The 13,099-nt window shown below is 34.9% G+C and overlaps 1 protein-coding gene across 4 annotated transcripts in view; it reads right to left on the bottom strand.

Moving 5' to 3' along the window:
* Positions 1-13,099, bottom strand: part of NRG1 (neuregulin 1) — a 167,720-nt gene that overhangs the window by 136,960 nt on the left and 17,661 nt on the right. For 3 of the 4 annotated variants that reach the window (XM_021710908.1, XM_021710907.1, XM_008055036.2), the window contains exons 3-4: positions 12,296-12,346; positions 9,723-9,773 (exon numbers count right to left, since the gene is read on the bottom strand). The exons of the other annotated variant lie outside the window; for it this stretch is intronic. In XM_021710908.1, coding sequence (XP_021566583.1) covers positions 9,723-9,773; positions 12,296-12,346 — 102 coding nt within the window. The remainder of the gene's footprint in view (positions 1-9,722; positions 9,774-12,295; positions 12,347-13,099) is intronic. 4 annotated transcript variants of the gene reach the window in all.

Genomic DNA, 13,099 nt, shown 5'->3' with positions numbered 1-13,099 from the left:
TGTAGTATTTAAACTTACTTCATGTAATTTTTAAGTTTATTATAATACTTCATGTTGTAACATGTAGTACATGTTACATTCTATTTATTTTTTCACTAAGCTAAATGACTTTAAATGTCAGAACTTTTTACCTGCAGTATAAAAACATTTTTACAGGTTTTAATAAACCCTTTCTGTGCCCTTGAGTCATCTAATTTCCCTCTTAAAGCTTATCTTGCTTTCACACACAGAGGCTCATTTTGCACATACAAGGTAATTCTCCCACTCCCATAGTCTATTTATCCTAAAACATACCCAGGGACTCTTTGTATGGTTTATTTTCTCACAGATAACTTGGGGGAAGTCTGAACAAAGATGCGTTTATGCTTTGGAACATTAGGGAGGTAAAATTAAGAAGCTATTATAAGTACAACAAAGATCAAGTAAGGGAAATGTACAAAATTTATAAAAATAATCTATTATGGCCACTTAAACAATCTTCTCTCATGTATACATAAGACTATTCCTCCTCATATCACATTTTGCCACAAAAATATTCTGTCTGATGAGACAGGTTCCTCCTGGTACATTTCATCAGAGGTGGGGCATGTTAGATTTTACAGCCATTTCATTTCTTTCTTTTTTTTTTTTAAATACAGCAAATTTGAGACCGAGAATTTTTTTTTTTAATGCTCTTTTCTCAAAGCTACATTATTTGTGACGGATGTGGACTTTTACAGGTTGGTTAAATAGCTAGATCTCTGTGTTAAAATGTAGGACAACATTTGTGTAGAACGTTATAAAATGACATTTTGGCTGGGTGCAGTGGCTCATACCTGTAACCCTAGCACTTTGGGAGGCTGAGATGAGAGAATTGCTTGAGCCCAGGAGTTCAAGATCAACCTGGGCAACATAGTGAGATCCCATCTCTATAAGAAATAAAATAAAATAATTAGCCAGGCATGGTGGTAATCCCAGCTACTTACTCAGGAGGCTGAGGTGAAAGGATCTCCTGAGCCCAGGAGGTCGAGACTGCAGTGAGCCATGATTGTACCACTGCACTCCAGCCTGGGTGACACAGTGAGGTTCTGATGCAAGAAAAAATTAAATATTTTGTCATGCAGAATTTTTTTCTTAATATGTCTTAAGTCCATATGGGAAATGTATCATTGAAAACTTGATCAAATGACACAGATGCTTCTTGTCACTGCTTTCAATAAATTAATTTTTGTTTAAATTGAGGGAGAAATTATCATAAAAGCAAAATTCTGATTTCATAATTTTAATGGCTTAATTTACTTTACTATTTTAATTTACTATATTGGAACATTCAATTATAACTAGACCACATTTTCAAGTTTACCACTTCTCTCTCCTTTGGGTTAAATTAATGATCTTTAAAATATAAAAATAAAAAAGTATTGCTTAATGAAAATAAAATTGTTTAAGAAATTGCAACCTTTCCGTATATAATTCTAGGTGGCCTAAGCAAAAATATCTCCTCAGGTATGTAACATAGTCTTTGTAAACCCATCTACATATCTAGGATAAGTATCTGATAATCAATAGTAATTCAACTTACAATATTACACGATGGGCCTCCAAAAGATTCCAGTTAAATTTCTAAATTCTTTAAAGTTTCCCCAAATGAATTTCTGGCACCTCTTAATCTTCATTAGTCTTCTTATCTTAATGGTGAATTACAGAATTTCACAATCTTTCTAAATAGGATAAATTTCAGAATTCTGATTTCTTGATAAAATGATTGGACTTTAACTATAAAGCAGAAACAATAATTGGATACTTTAGGAAAAGATCACAGTAAAAAAAAGAAATAATATAAATATTTTCTTTTAAATCACATACCACACATTTTTTTCTATCTTAAGCACTATTATAAAAAATAAAATAAAAACTTGATTTAAAAGTCTGCCCCTTGCCATATTCTACTTTCCATTATGATTATGTGTCATTATGGACAATTAACCACAATTAACCTTTCGACTTCACTGCAAACTCCTTCAGTCCAAGTACTATTTCCTATTCATCCGTCAGCCATTCTGCCTCTCACTTTTCAAGAAACATGTAAACACAGGTCTTAGCCTTATAATGAAATACAGTAGGAACTGGGTAATTAATTATTACATTTATTTAAAGAGAGGGAAAGTTTTCAGTGACTTAAGAATCAGAATAGAAACAGGGCTATCAAATTTTAATTCTAAATTCACCACTCACTTGCTATTTGACCTGAGGTGTCACTTAGCCTATTCCTATCTATATTTTATTTTTCTCACACTTAAATAAAAAATATTAATAGTCTAAAATTCCCTTAAAATATTAAAAAAGGCTAATTAAATTCTTGATAATTACAAGCTCCAGCAATATTTAACAAAACCAAGTGGTCTCTCTCTCTCTCTCCCTATCTCCCCCCCCCCCCGGCCCCCACCCTCTTGCTCTCTTCTTATTTTTTTAAAAAGCACTTAAGCATGGTATTTACTCCAGAAGTGGCTCTAGAATATCTCAGCAAAATACAAACCAACAACTCATAGTTAATGAACAAATTCAACCTAAACACCAACTCTCCTAGGTTAATAGATAGTTATGGGTTTGAATGAAGATGAGCATAGCTTTAGGCTATAACTGATACTGGCCTATATAATTGGTTTTTTAGATTTTGCTGACCTCTGGTAGACTAAGAGGTAAAATGAAAAGTGCCATTCCAGCACTTTTTGATGATTAGCTGAACTATGTATACACAACACCTTTATTAAAGACATGAATTAAGTAGCCAAGCACCCTATATGCTAGATGCATTATAATAAGAACGGGACAGAGAAAAGTGAGAGATGCCCACAGAAGAACTACTAGAACCATTCTTTCCTTTAGGTTTAAATAGTGATGTCTATGAGGCTAAAAAAGCCTCAGTCAGTGCTATCTCAACAAGATCTGCTGAGTTTTCTCTACAATGTTAAATAAAATAGGCTAAGCACACTTCTTTTTATTTTCTAATTGTAAAACAAAAAACAAAAACAAAGAAATCTAAGCTAATCAACATACAATTACTCTGGTAAAAGGAATTCGCAATTTTTCAAAATCTCCTTAATTATAGATTTTTTTCCCAAAGGGTCTGTATCAAATACTGACTTTTAATTGCAAAGTTAGAACATTTTACAGATTTCAAAAGGCATCCTATGCATTCTAATTTGTAAACTGTAACTCACGTTTCTACTTTTTTCCCCACTATCTTCCAAAAGGCATTATTTCCTGGGTTAAAAAAGAGGACATTTTTAAGAATGATTATAATGGGCACATAGGTAGTAAGAAAAAATCTTGCAAAAAAGGATACTGCAATTGTCTTCAGTTTTCTAACTCCTTGCTTTCTTCAGATTAATCATCCTGCTTTAGTTTTTGCCTGTCTAATTAAACAGAATTTTCAAAAGCATCCATTTTAAATTTCCCTCAAAATCCTCTGTTACTAATATCAATTTCCTGATTCTTCTAAGGTGGTTTGCTCATCAGTTGTAGATGCTTGTGTTGTTTTTCTGCCTCGCTCCCTTTTCCCTTCTTTTGGTGCAGAACTCTCCTCTCTGTAATGAACCTACATCACGAGGTTCCCCTGGGACTCAGCCCATCTGCCCTCACTAAGCTCAACATACACGGTACTAGATAAATGACCCAGCCCCCACTCAACTGGAGTCATTAATCTCCCTGGAGTATTTTAGGGGCAGGCATATGATGTAATCAGGGCCAATCAGATTCTTCCTTAAAATGTGCTATTTGGATAAGGAGTAGATGTTCTCTTCTTTTTAGATTATAAGCCACAAGGATACGGGTTTAGAACTATCAGAAGCCACCTCCTTGTCAGGTAGAGAAAACCCCTTGAGAATGAAGCTAACATCTGTAGAGAGGCAAAGCATAAAGACCAAAAAAAGAGTCTGTTATTGGAGTCTTTGGATCAAATTGGACCCATTATGTAAGCCAATATTCTTCCTTTATATTTAAACTTCATGTATTTTAATTTCTATCACTTGCTACTTCTCTAAATTAAATCACCATCCAGATTTCTTATTCTGCTGTTCTATCTCGTTGTTCCTTATCCCTTCTCTAGCTTTTTTTGGGGGGGGCGGGGGAGAGAATCTGTTTCTTATAGTATCCAGAGTCTTTTCATTTAAAGGCCTCTTTCCCCATCTTCCTTTTTCTCAGATACCTAGATAACCTGAAAATAAATGAAGACTTAAGAACGCCACCAAGTTTAGCATATGTTAACTTTTCACAATCTTGCTAGTTCTGTTCCCCTGGATGGTTCCTTGGTATTCCTCTCTGGCTCCATCCTCTTGCCTCCACTGCAGCATGGAAGGAAGGAAGGAAGGAAGAAGGAAGGAAGGAAGGAAGGAAGAAAGGAAGGAAGGAAGGAAGGAAAAAAGGAGGGAAGAAAATCCATTTTACTGCTCTATCCCTAATGACTAAAAACACTACAGTTTCAATACTTCTCTTAGAATAGGCAAAATAAAAGGTTAATTTCAACCAAATACAAAAGGTTAAAGCTTGATCAAAAGTTTTTGGATTATCTTATCCAGTAGTGCAATGCAATAAGAGACACTGAATGACTTTAGAAAGGGCAAAGGAAGAACGGAAGAATTATATTACAACTTCAGGCAGTACTGGGGAAAAAGAAAAGTAAGGTTATATTCACTTACAAAATGAGCAAACTGAATATGAAGGCAATAACTTGCCTGCAAATATGAATGGCTATGCAATACAAGCTCTAATTCACTGTATATTGTCCTAAAAATCTGGGACCAACTCTCTAGGCCATCAGAAAGATAAATAATGCCAGTTGGGCAATTTTATTTTTGAATTATTGTTTTATTGCTATATGATGCATGATTATTTGTCATTTTCCACAGTAGACAGAGCTACCAAACCTTGAAAAATTCCATGTTTATAGAAATCTGAAAATACAATCTGCATTCAATTAGAAGTAGATCTTTAACAGTAATTGTCCGGGTTTACATTTATCACCAATAAAAAGCTGAGAATGAAATGCTATTTTTCCAGCTGAGTCTCTCTTAGCAAAGGTTAGAAGTTTTCTCTACCATTAAAGCAAGTAAGTCAGTTACAACTGAGGGTGAAATATAAGACCCATATGTCTAAATTTCACCAATGATCTACCCAGATCTGGTCCAACCTAATCAATACATAACACTGCTATTCCCAAGTGAAAATGCTATACCTCATTGTTATAGAAATGTCTCTGCAAACAAAGACATTTTTTCCTTCAGTTAGCTTTTTAAGGTGACAAATGAAAGGCAGAAATGTTCATTTCATTCAGAGATTTCAAAGAGGTCTTCCTGGATTAGTTCCTTTAAAAGCAGCCTTAGCCAAGAATATATAATATTTTGAAAAGACAGTGATTTCCTGGCAAGGAACTGTCAGCATCATCATTTAAGCTGAAAATTGTAAATTCATTTCCTTTTCCAACAATAAGGGTATATTCCAACGTTGTTCAAATAAGATGCAAAGACTCCCTGATTTTCATCCTGTTTTTAGAGTCATATCATTTTTTATATACTACCTCTTCCATATGTGGAGATAGAAGTGGGGAAGGAGAACCTTAAAGCAGGCTGTGCTGAATAATTTACATTCATTTTCTCACATTAGGCCTCCCAATATATGTTCAAAATAAATAAGGATTACACAGACATAGAAACTAAGTCTCGGGGAAGTTAAGCAATTTGCCTAAGATTACACAGTAATTAGCAGCGCTGGTATTTACATTGAAGAGCATGAGTCTATCCAGTTTGTGTTCTTTCCATTTCATTCATCTGTGATGCTTTGATGTGCAACATTAAGATCACAGCGATGCAACTGGTCTTAAGCAACTCATTTACCTTAATCACCACACATACTCCTAACCCACTTTATATCAAAGGCTACTTTTCAATCCATTAACAGAATCTCATTTTTTTTTAATATTAAGGGCTTTCTCTTTGAGGTAGCAGCACCTTATGTATCATAGAAGGCTAGTGTACTGTCTGGGTATGAATGCTGCTTATGTGACTTTTGACAAGATACATCAGTTTCATGACCTATAAAGTGAAAGAAGGTTTTATGAGAACCATGACTCATCATCCATGTAAAATAATAACTATTATTATTATTATTTGAAATATATATTGCTACTTAAGACTACCTTCCAGGGACCTAACTTTATCTTCTTTCTTATTACTATTCATTGGACTTTTCATTTTTTATTTTCTCATTTATAAATTAATTTGGAACGGATGGTGCTTAATTCAGTAAAGTGGTTGGTATAACAAGCGCATTTTTTAGTAGCATTTAACAGAATTGTCTGCAAAATGGGGTCACTAGCAGCTGGCACTTCCAAGAAAAGTCATTAAGCCTTGTTCTAAACAATCCATTTACTTTTTTGCTGATTCTATAAAAGGAGGAACAAGATAGCCCTATTGACTGTTTTGTAAGGTTCAAGTAGGTCTCCTTCTAAAACTTGTCACTTATGTGTAATAGAACCCTCACTTAGTCAGTTACTTGTAAGTTTTTAGTCAAAGATAACTCATATGCAAAAAAGTAAAATAAAATAGATTAAATAATGCTGATCTTTATTAGATTATGATAAAAAATTTTAAACATTATAATTAATAACTCTAAATATAGTGAATGTATAATGGAAATTTCCAATTTCCAAAAAAAAAGAGTAGTAAAAATTGTCTTATGAAGGGAAGGATTAATAACTTTGATATTTCACCAGTATTTGCAAAATGGTAGGAAAAATAAAGAGGGCAAAAATACAAAGACGTTTGTAAATGAAAAATAAATCCCTTAAAACCTCCAACTCAAGAATGATTTGCTTATTGTTGCAGTGATTTAAAAAATATATTTCTGATTAGTATTTAAAGCTATGAGAAAAATGCTTACAATACACTAAGTAGATAGAGGGATGTTGGGTAAGTAGAAAGCCAGAATGAAAAACACTAATTAGAAGAAAATATACTAAAATATTAACGTTATTATTTTAGATGAGTAGATGGGTGACTTTTGCTTTCTTCTTCTTCTTCTTCTTTTTTTTTCCTAATTCAACATGAGTTACTAAGGAGAAAAGGAGAACTTTGGGGGCTGTAGTGGTCAGGGAAGGTTTGGGGAGCAAACAGATACAGGCTGAGGGGACAGACCTGGCATTCCAGGAAGGGATCTGACCGGGGACAGGAACATAAACTAATACAACTGAAGCCTCCAAAAATTTATCCCATAGCAAGATGCTCTCCAAAACAGCACTGGCCATTGGCAGTAAGGGGGTGTTTCCTCTGTAAGAGTGTTTACGTTTATATCTACAGAACTGAAAAGTAACTGGGCTGCCTCCCCTTTTATACACTGACACCCAAAGCTCACAGAACATGATACATAAAACATAAATACATAACACATAAAATACATATACATAACACATAAAATGCTTGCTAAATCCATACTACTTCAGAAAGGCTTCTCAAAATTTACTTGAGAAAGCACCAATGTCAATAGTTCAAAGAATGTAGCCCACACAAGCATGATTACATTATAAAACACAGTTCACTTTTCAAATACAGGGATTTACCAGTGTCTCCTTTCTGGATGAAATAAAGTGGAAAAACGAAACAAAAGCTATTCCTCGAGGCTGATTGCTTCTGACCCATATGAGCTTTTCCAAAGCCTTTGCCTTTTTAAATATTTTGAATATTTAAGTCCAGCTTATTGCTATTGCTGATTCTTCAAGTTCTACCTTCAGCCTTTACTAAATGGAGATGTATGCAGCTCACAGTTGTTCCCCTGCAATGCAGAGTCCTGCATCAAGCTGCCTCATGCTGCTTTCACTGTTAAACTAAGACCAGACCTAGAATCCTGCCAATATTTTCAAATTACAGAGCATATTCTCATGAGATTAAAAACCGTATTCATAAACTAATTCAACAATATTTACTGAGAACCTAACATGAACAAGGGTGACTGATGTAAAAAAACGGCACACTAAAATATTCTAACTTTATGATAGACAAAGCCTTCTTTCTTAGTCCTAAACCATTACCAAATATCAGGAACTAATTTTGTTGAGTTAAAGAACAGAGTCAAATTTCACAATTATTTCTCTCTCAATGGTATTGCAATTACTAGAAATGTAAACTGAGAGATTCATTTCAGTTCCCCAAATCTCTTGAAGAACAAAAGAAGTATTTTTTCCATTCCCAAACTGCTCAGATGTGCTTAAAGACAGTATCCATTGCCTCATTGATGATAGCATGCAGGGTTCCAATTACAGGAGTTTCAATAACTTTATTCAATGAATCATGTAGGGGAGAAATTATTCTCAGACAAAATGCTCAAAATAAAAACCTTATATTGCTTTTGTACAACAAACACTTTTTTAAAAAGCTCAATATAATTCCTTAGTGCTAGTTACATAAAATCCATATAATTATGCTAATCTTTTTATAAGTGAAATTAAATAACAACTAGCCCAAATTCCCCAAGCAGGACTTATTATTTGAGTACATGATGAGAGTCCTTAGAACACAGAGGAAGCCAATTTAGTCCTTCCTAGCATTTCATTTCCTGATAGATCTTACTAGATTGTTGCCATCAGTCCAGTCAAACAATGCTTTATGTGATTAAAATAAAGTCAAAATGCTATGCTTCATCCAATAAAAAATATTTTTATATCATAAAAATATCTTATACCATTCAGTTATAGCTATAATACTACCAACCTGTAGGGAAAGGCTTTGAGATCAAGCTGTATCTACATAAACAGATTGACGAAACAACTTGAATTGCCAAATTACAGACTTTCTTTTCAAGAGTTTCCTACCATGCTGATAGCAAAAAGAAATTGTTCTTTCGACACACTCTCCAGATTGAAACAGAATAGGAATATCTATTTATTGAAGAGCTTATCAAACTGAGAAATACTTTAAATAAAGAACTAAAATAAGGAAAAGACTGTAGTTATAAGTTTAATTTTCAAGGTCTGACAAACTCCCCTGTTGAATATCAAAACTTAATACTATGATAGTCTCAACTTAAAAGGATCAAAAACTCTTTTAACTAGTCCTTGTTAATTTCTTAAGTTCCCCCTACATAGCACAAAGCACTGATCAATCTAACAGTTACAAAAGTCCATAAGCACATTTCATATTAAACAGATAAAAACTAATCTCAGATCTTGCTAAGGACTCGCTTTCAAACATTTTTATAATTAGTCACTTGCTATCAAATTTGAATTAAGGGCATCTATATATAGTTTCCTTACTCCATCAGAGTAGACTTTATATGTAAACGAAGGAGTTTTGGACTAGAGGCTCCAAACAGCTGGGCATCACGCCTCAGGCAGTTGTGAAATGCATCAAGACACGCTGAAAAAAAATCACACAATGCGCTCTAATGCTCACCTAGAACTAGGCTTCAGAAGCTGTGCAATTATTTTCCACCATTCAAAGCCATCAGATTATCCTAAAACTAATACATAGGTGGTATCTTTTCATATCCTTTTGTATATTGTGGGAGAGAGACTATCCAGTTGACCTCAAACACATTAGGAGGCCATTTCTATTCCAAACAACAAATACTACCCTGCTCCTAGACTCCGTACACTGTTCCTTAATAAGGGAAGAGGATAGATGTGAACATGATCTTCTGAAGCAGATATTGTCTCAGGTTAAAAACTAGTGAAGAGAATATTTAAATATACTTACATGAAGAAGTATTTGCTCCTTCTGTTGATACTGATATTCTAATGGTAGACTCTATAAAACACAAAAGTGGAATGAGGCTTTATTGAGTCATGTTGCTTAGACTCTTAAATTAGAAATTTGCCAGGCTTGGGTATCACCTAGAAAAAGAGTACTAGGTAACAGTGCAAGAGAAAAGCTGAAGCATTTCGAAGTTGAAGGACGAGATAAGCAATATTCAAAGACCACAAAGGAATATTTCTGTAATGTAGACCTGAAGACGTTTGAAAAAGATGAACATGGAGTCAGCCCATCTGCAAAGATATCCCATATGCCAGCTTCTATTCGAAATTTTGAGAAATACTACTCAGCACAGATCCACACTACAGGTGACACAGATAATCTCTTCTCTTAGGTGTGGTCTTCATTTTAAGAAACATGAAACTAGAGAGAACTACCCCCCTATTCAGAGAGCATGAAAGTCAACTTTTATGCATATAAAAAAATGAGAATATTTCCAGGCAACTTGGATCTGCATAAATGTCCCGATCAAATATGGTGCTGAATAAAGTCTATGCAAGGTCTACTAGAGTAACTACATTAGGAGCAAACAAAACATGCTAAATAAATATAATGCTTGGGGACGTATAGTAGCAAGAGTCTCTTAGGTTGCAAGGATAAAGTAGGAAATACTTAAGTAAAACATAACTCATGCAGAAAACAAGCATGGGGTGGATGGGTCTTCATTAGTAAGAAATAAGAGAAACTTTGTATCAGAGAAGGATGGAAAATCACCAGTCAAAAAGTTATCAAGATTCAAGTCACGTATTAGGAAAAAAAAAGTTATAGTCAATCTGAGTTCCCGACAAGCACCATATAAATGTTAAAGCCCAGGTTCCTAATGGCATCTATTAGAGTCAGGTAATGAAGTCCTTACTTACAAAAATGCTTGAATAAAAGGTGAAGAAATTCAGAATATTAAACTATTTTTTTCTTTTTTTCCCTCTCCCTTTCCTCCCTTCCTTCCTTCTCTCTCTCCCCTCCTCCTTCCTTCCCTTCCTTTCTTTCCTTCCCGGCTTCCCTCACTCCTTCCTTTCCTCCTTCCCTCCTTCAGAAAAGTAACATGCTCTTAAACTCCAGAATCATTCCACTCTACAACACACACACACTCACTTCATTGTAATGGCACATGAATATGCCCTAAATATAGCTAAAGCAGTCTAGAATATACATATATCTAGTTTCTATAGTTTTGAACAATGTCTTTGAAGGAAGAGGGAATACTGATAGAGGTAAAATCGAAAAAGTTATGTTGGATTATATGATCTCCTATAACTTTGACAAAGTACTGGCCATAATGAAAAATATCAATGAAACCAAAACATTAAAACTGGGTAATGAAACGAATACTGATCTTGAAATGCCTCTCTTTTCTGGTTCCTGAGATATATAACTTAACGTTTCTTTTTTTTTTTTTGAGCCGGAGTTTCACTGTCACCCAGGCTGGAGTGCAGTGGCACGATCATGGCCACGACAGCCTTGACCTGCTGGGCTCAGGGAATCCTTCTATTTCAGCCTTCCAAGTAGCTGGAACTATAGGCGTGCACCACCACGCTCAGCTAATTTTTTGATTAATTATAGAGATGAGGTCTCGCCATGTTGCCCAGGCTGGTCTTGAACCCATAGGCTCAAGCAATTCTCTTGCTTCCACCTCCCAAAGTACTGGGATTACAGGCATGAGCTGTAACTTAACATTTCTAATGTTTCAGTTTTCTCATCTTAAAAATGAGCAAAGATAATGTCTCATTTCACAAACTTTATGTGATTATTAAGAAAGATGTAAAAATCTTTGTTAACAAAAAGGCATAATGAAAAACCAAGTTATCATTATACCTGTGAACTGATTTTTCAATCTCAAGTCTCCAAAAATTTGCTTCCAAACAAAGATTACTTTCTTAGTATTCTGAAGTTCTTTCTAATAACTATAGAATTACTGAGAATTTTTTAAACTTGAAAAATGTAAATAACAGCAGACTGATTAAATTCTAGTGGAGAAATCAATGAATTATGGTTATACATGTATTTAGTAGTTTTGGGTTCCAAGCAGCTAATATCTGCCCAGATTATAAGTGCTATCAACAAATATAGGCAAGTGAAAAGCAATCAAAAACAAAATACAACAGCCTTTTAAAAGCCAATCCATACATGTTTTTCTTTTAAGTTTGGTGATCCACAACAGGCTATTAGAAAACCAAAGGTCAGAGGTCAGACATTGATATATTATCCAGAAATTTACTCTGATGGGTCAAAGAACACAGGCAGCTAAGAGAAGCACCTAGAAAGATGTAAAAACTGAAAGTTTGTCACCCAGACATCTCTGTCTAATGTCAGCAAGTTGTGTCTAGATGTAGATTTTTTCTCTCATGTGTGTTTCTCAGGCCCAAGTTCAGGCGGAATGAGGTTGAGAAAAATATTAGAGGAGAAAACAAGAACAGCTGAGATTTGGATGCAGAAGGGGTTCTGATTAGTAGAAGGAGCAGCCAGCAGTTATGTCTGTCATTCTGGTTAGTAAGATTTGCCAGGCTTGTTTTCCTTACCTGAAGACACATACGCTGTTTCAGTTGAGGCTGGCATGCCAGTGGTGATCTCTGCAAAAAAGAAAAGGTGATAGGATATTATGAGGTATAATTAGGAGGCTGGGAGCCAGTACCACAGCCTGCCTTCAAGCTAAAAATGAGTGCCAAGGAAGGAAGTTTTGCAAGGGAATGAGGAGTGATGAAAGCCCAGGCTTTAACCATACAGAGTGAGAAACGCAAAAAAGACAGTCCAAATGAATAGTTCTTCTTTCTTGGACAAAGAGCATGAAATCAACTGTGTTAGAATAATTCAGAAGAACGTACTGCCCCCACTTGGGGCAGTGAAGGATAATTTATGGCAAAGAGGCAGTGCACTTCTCAGAAGAAAAACAGAAGTAGGGGAACCAAGAAAGTCAAAGCTGAAGGATCTCTGAACTGTATTCAGAAGGTTTACATTATAGATAACTAAGAAAGTACATTTTTGTTCAACAATAAAAGCAAACAATGTTTCTAGTTGGAATCGGTGAAAAACATCAAGTTCTGGCATGGAACTCTACTTAAAACTGTCAAGGGTAATTAAGATTCTTGCCTTATCCTATGACAGACATGTCATCTACTCAGTGCAGGGCATATAGTAAAGTAAGAAGCTCCTACCCCAAAGAAACGAAGGATAAACCTGTATACTTCTGGAAGCATCATTATCATGACAACTGTGAGAGTCTTATTCAAACTTTTAACTTGCTTTCTTACTATCTTTATGATGGAATACTGGGTGATTTACATTGCAACTGATTCTGTGTTCACTCCTTCTGAAAAGGGCTTCCG

Source organism: Carlito syrichta, unplaced genomic scaffold (assembly GCF_000164805.1).
Source record: "Carlito syrichta isolate Samal-C Ts95f unplaced genomic scaffold, Tarsius_syrichta-2.0.1 Scaffold301641, whole genome shotgun sequence".
Taxonomy (NCBI): Eukaryota; Metazoa; Chordata; class Mammalia; order Primates; family Tarsiidae; genus Carlito; species Carlito syrichta.
Note: the sequence above shows the minus strand (reverse complement) of the source record. Positions and strands in the feature narration are given on the sequence as shown.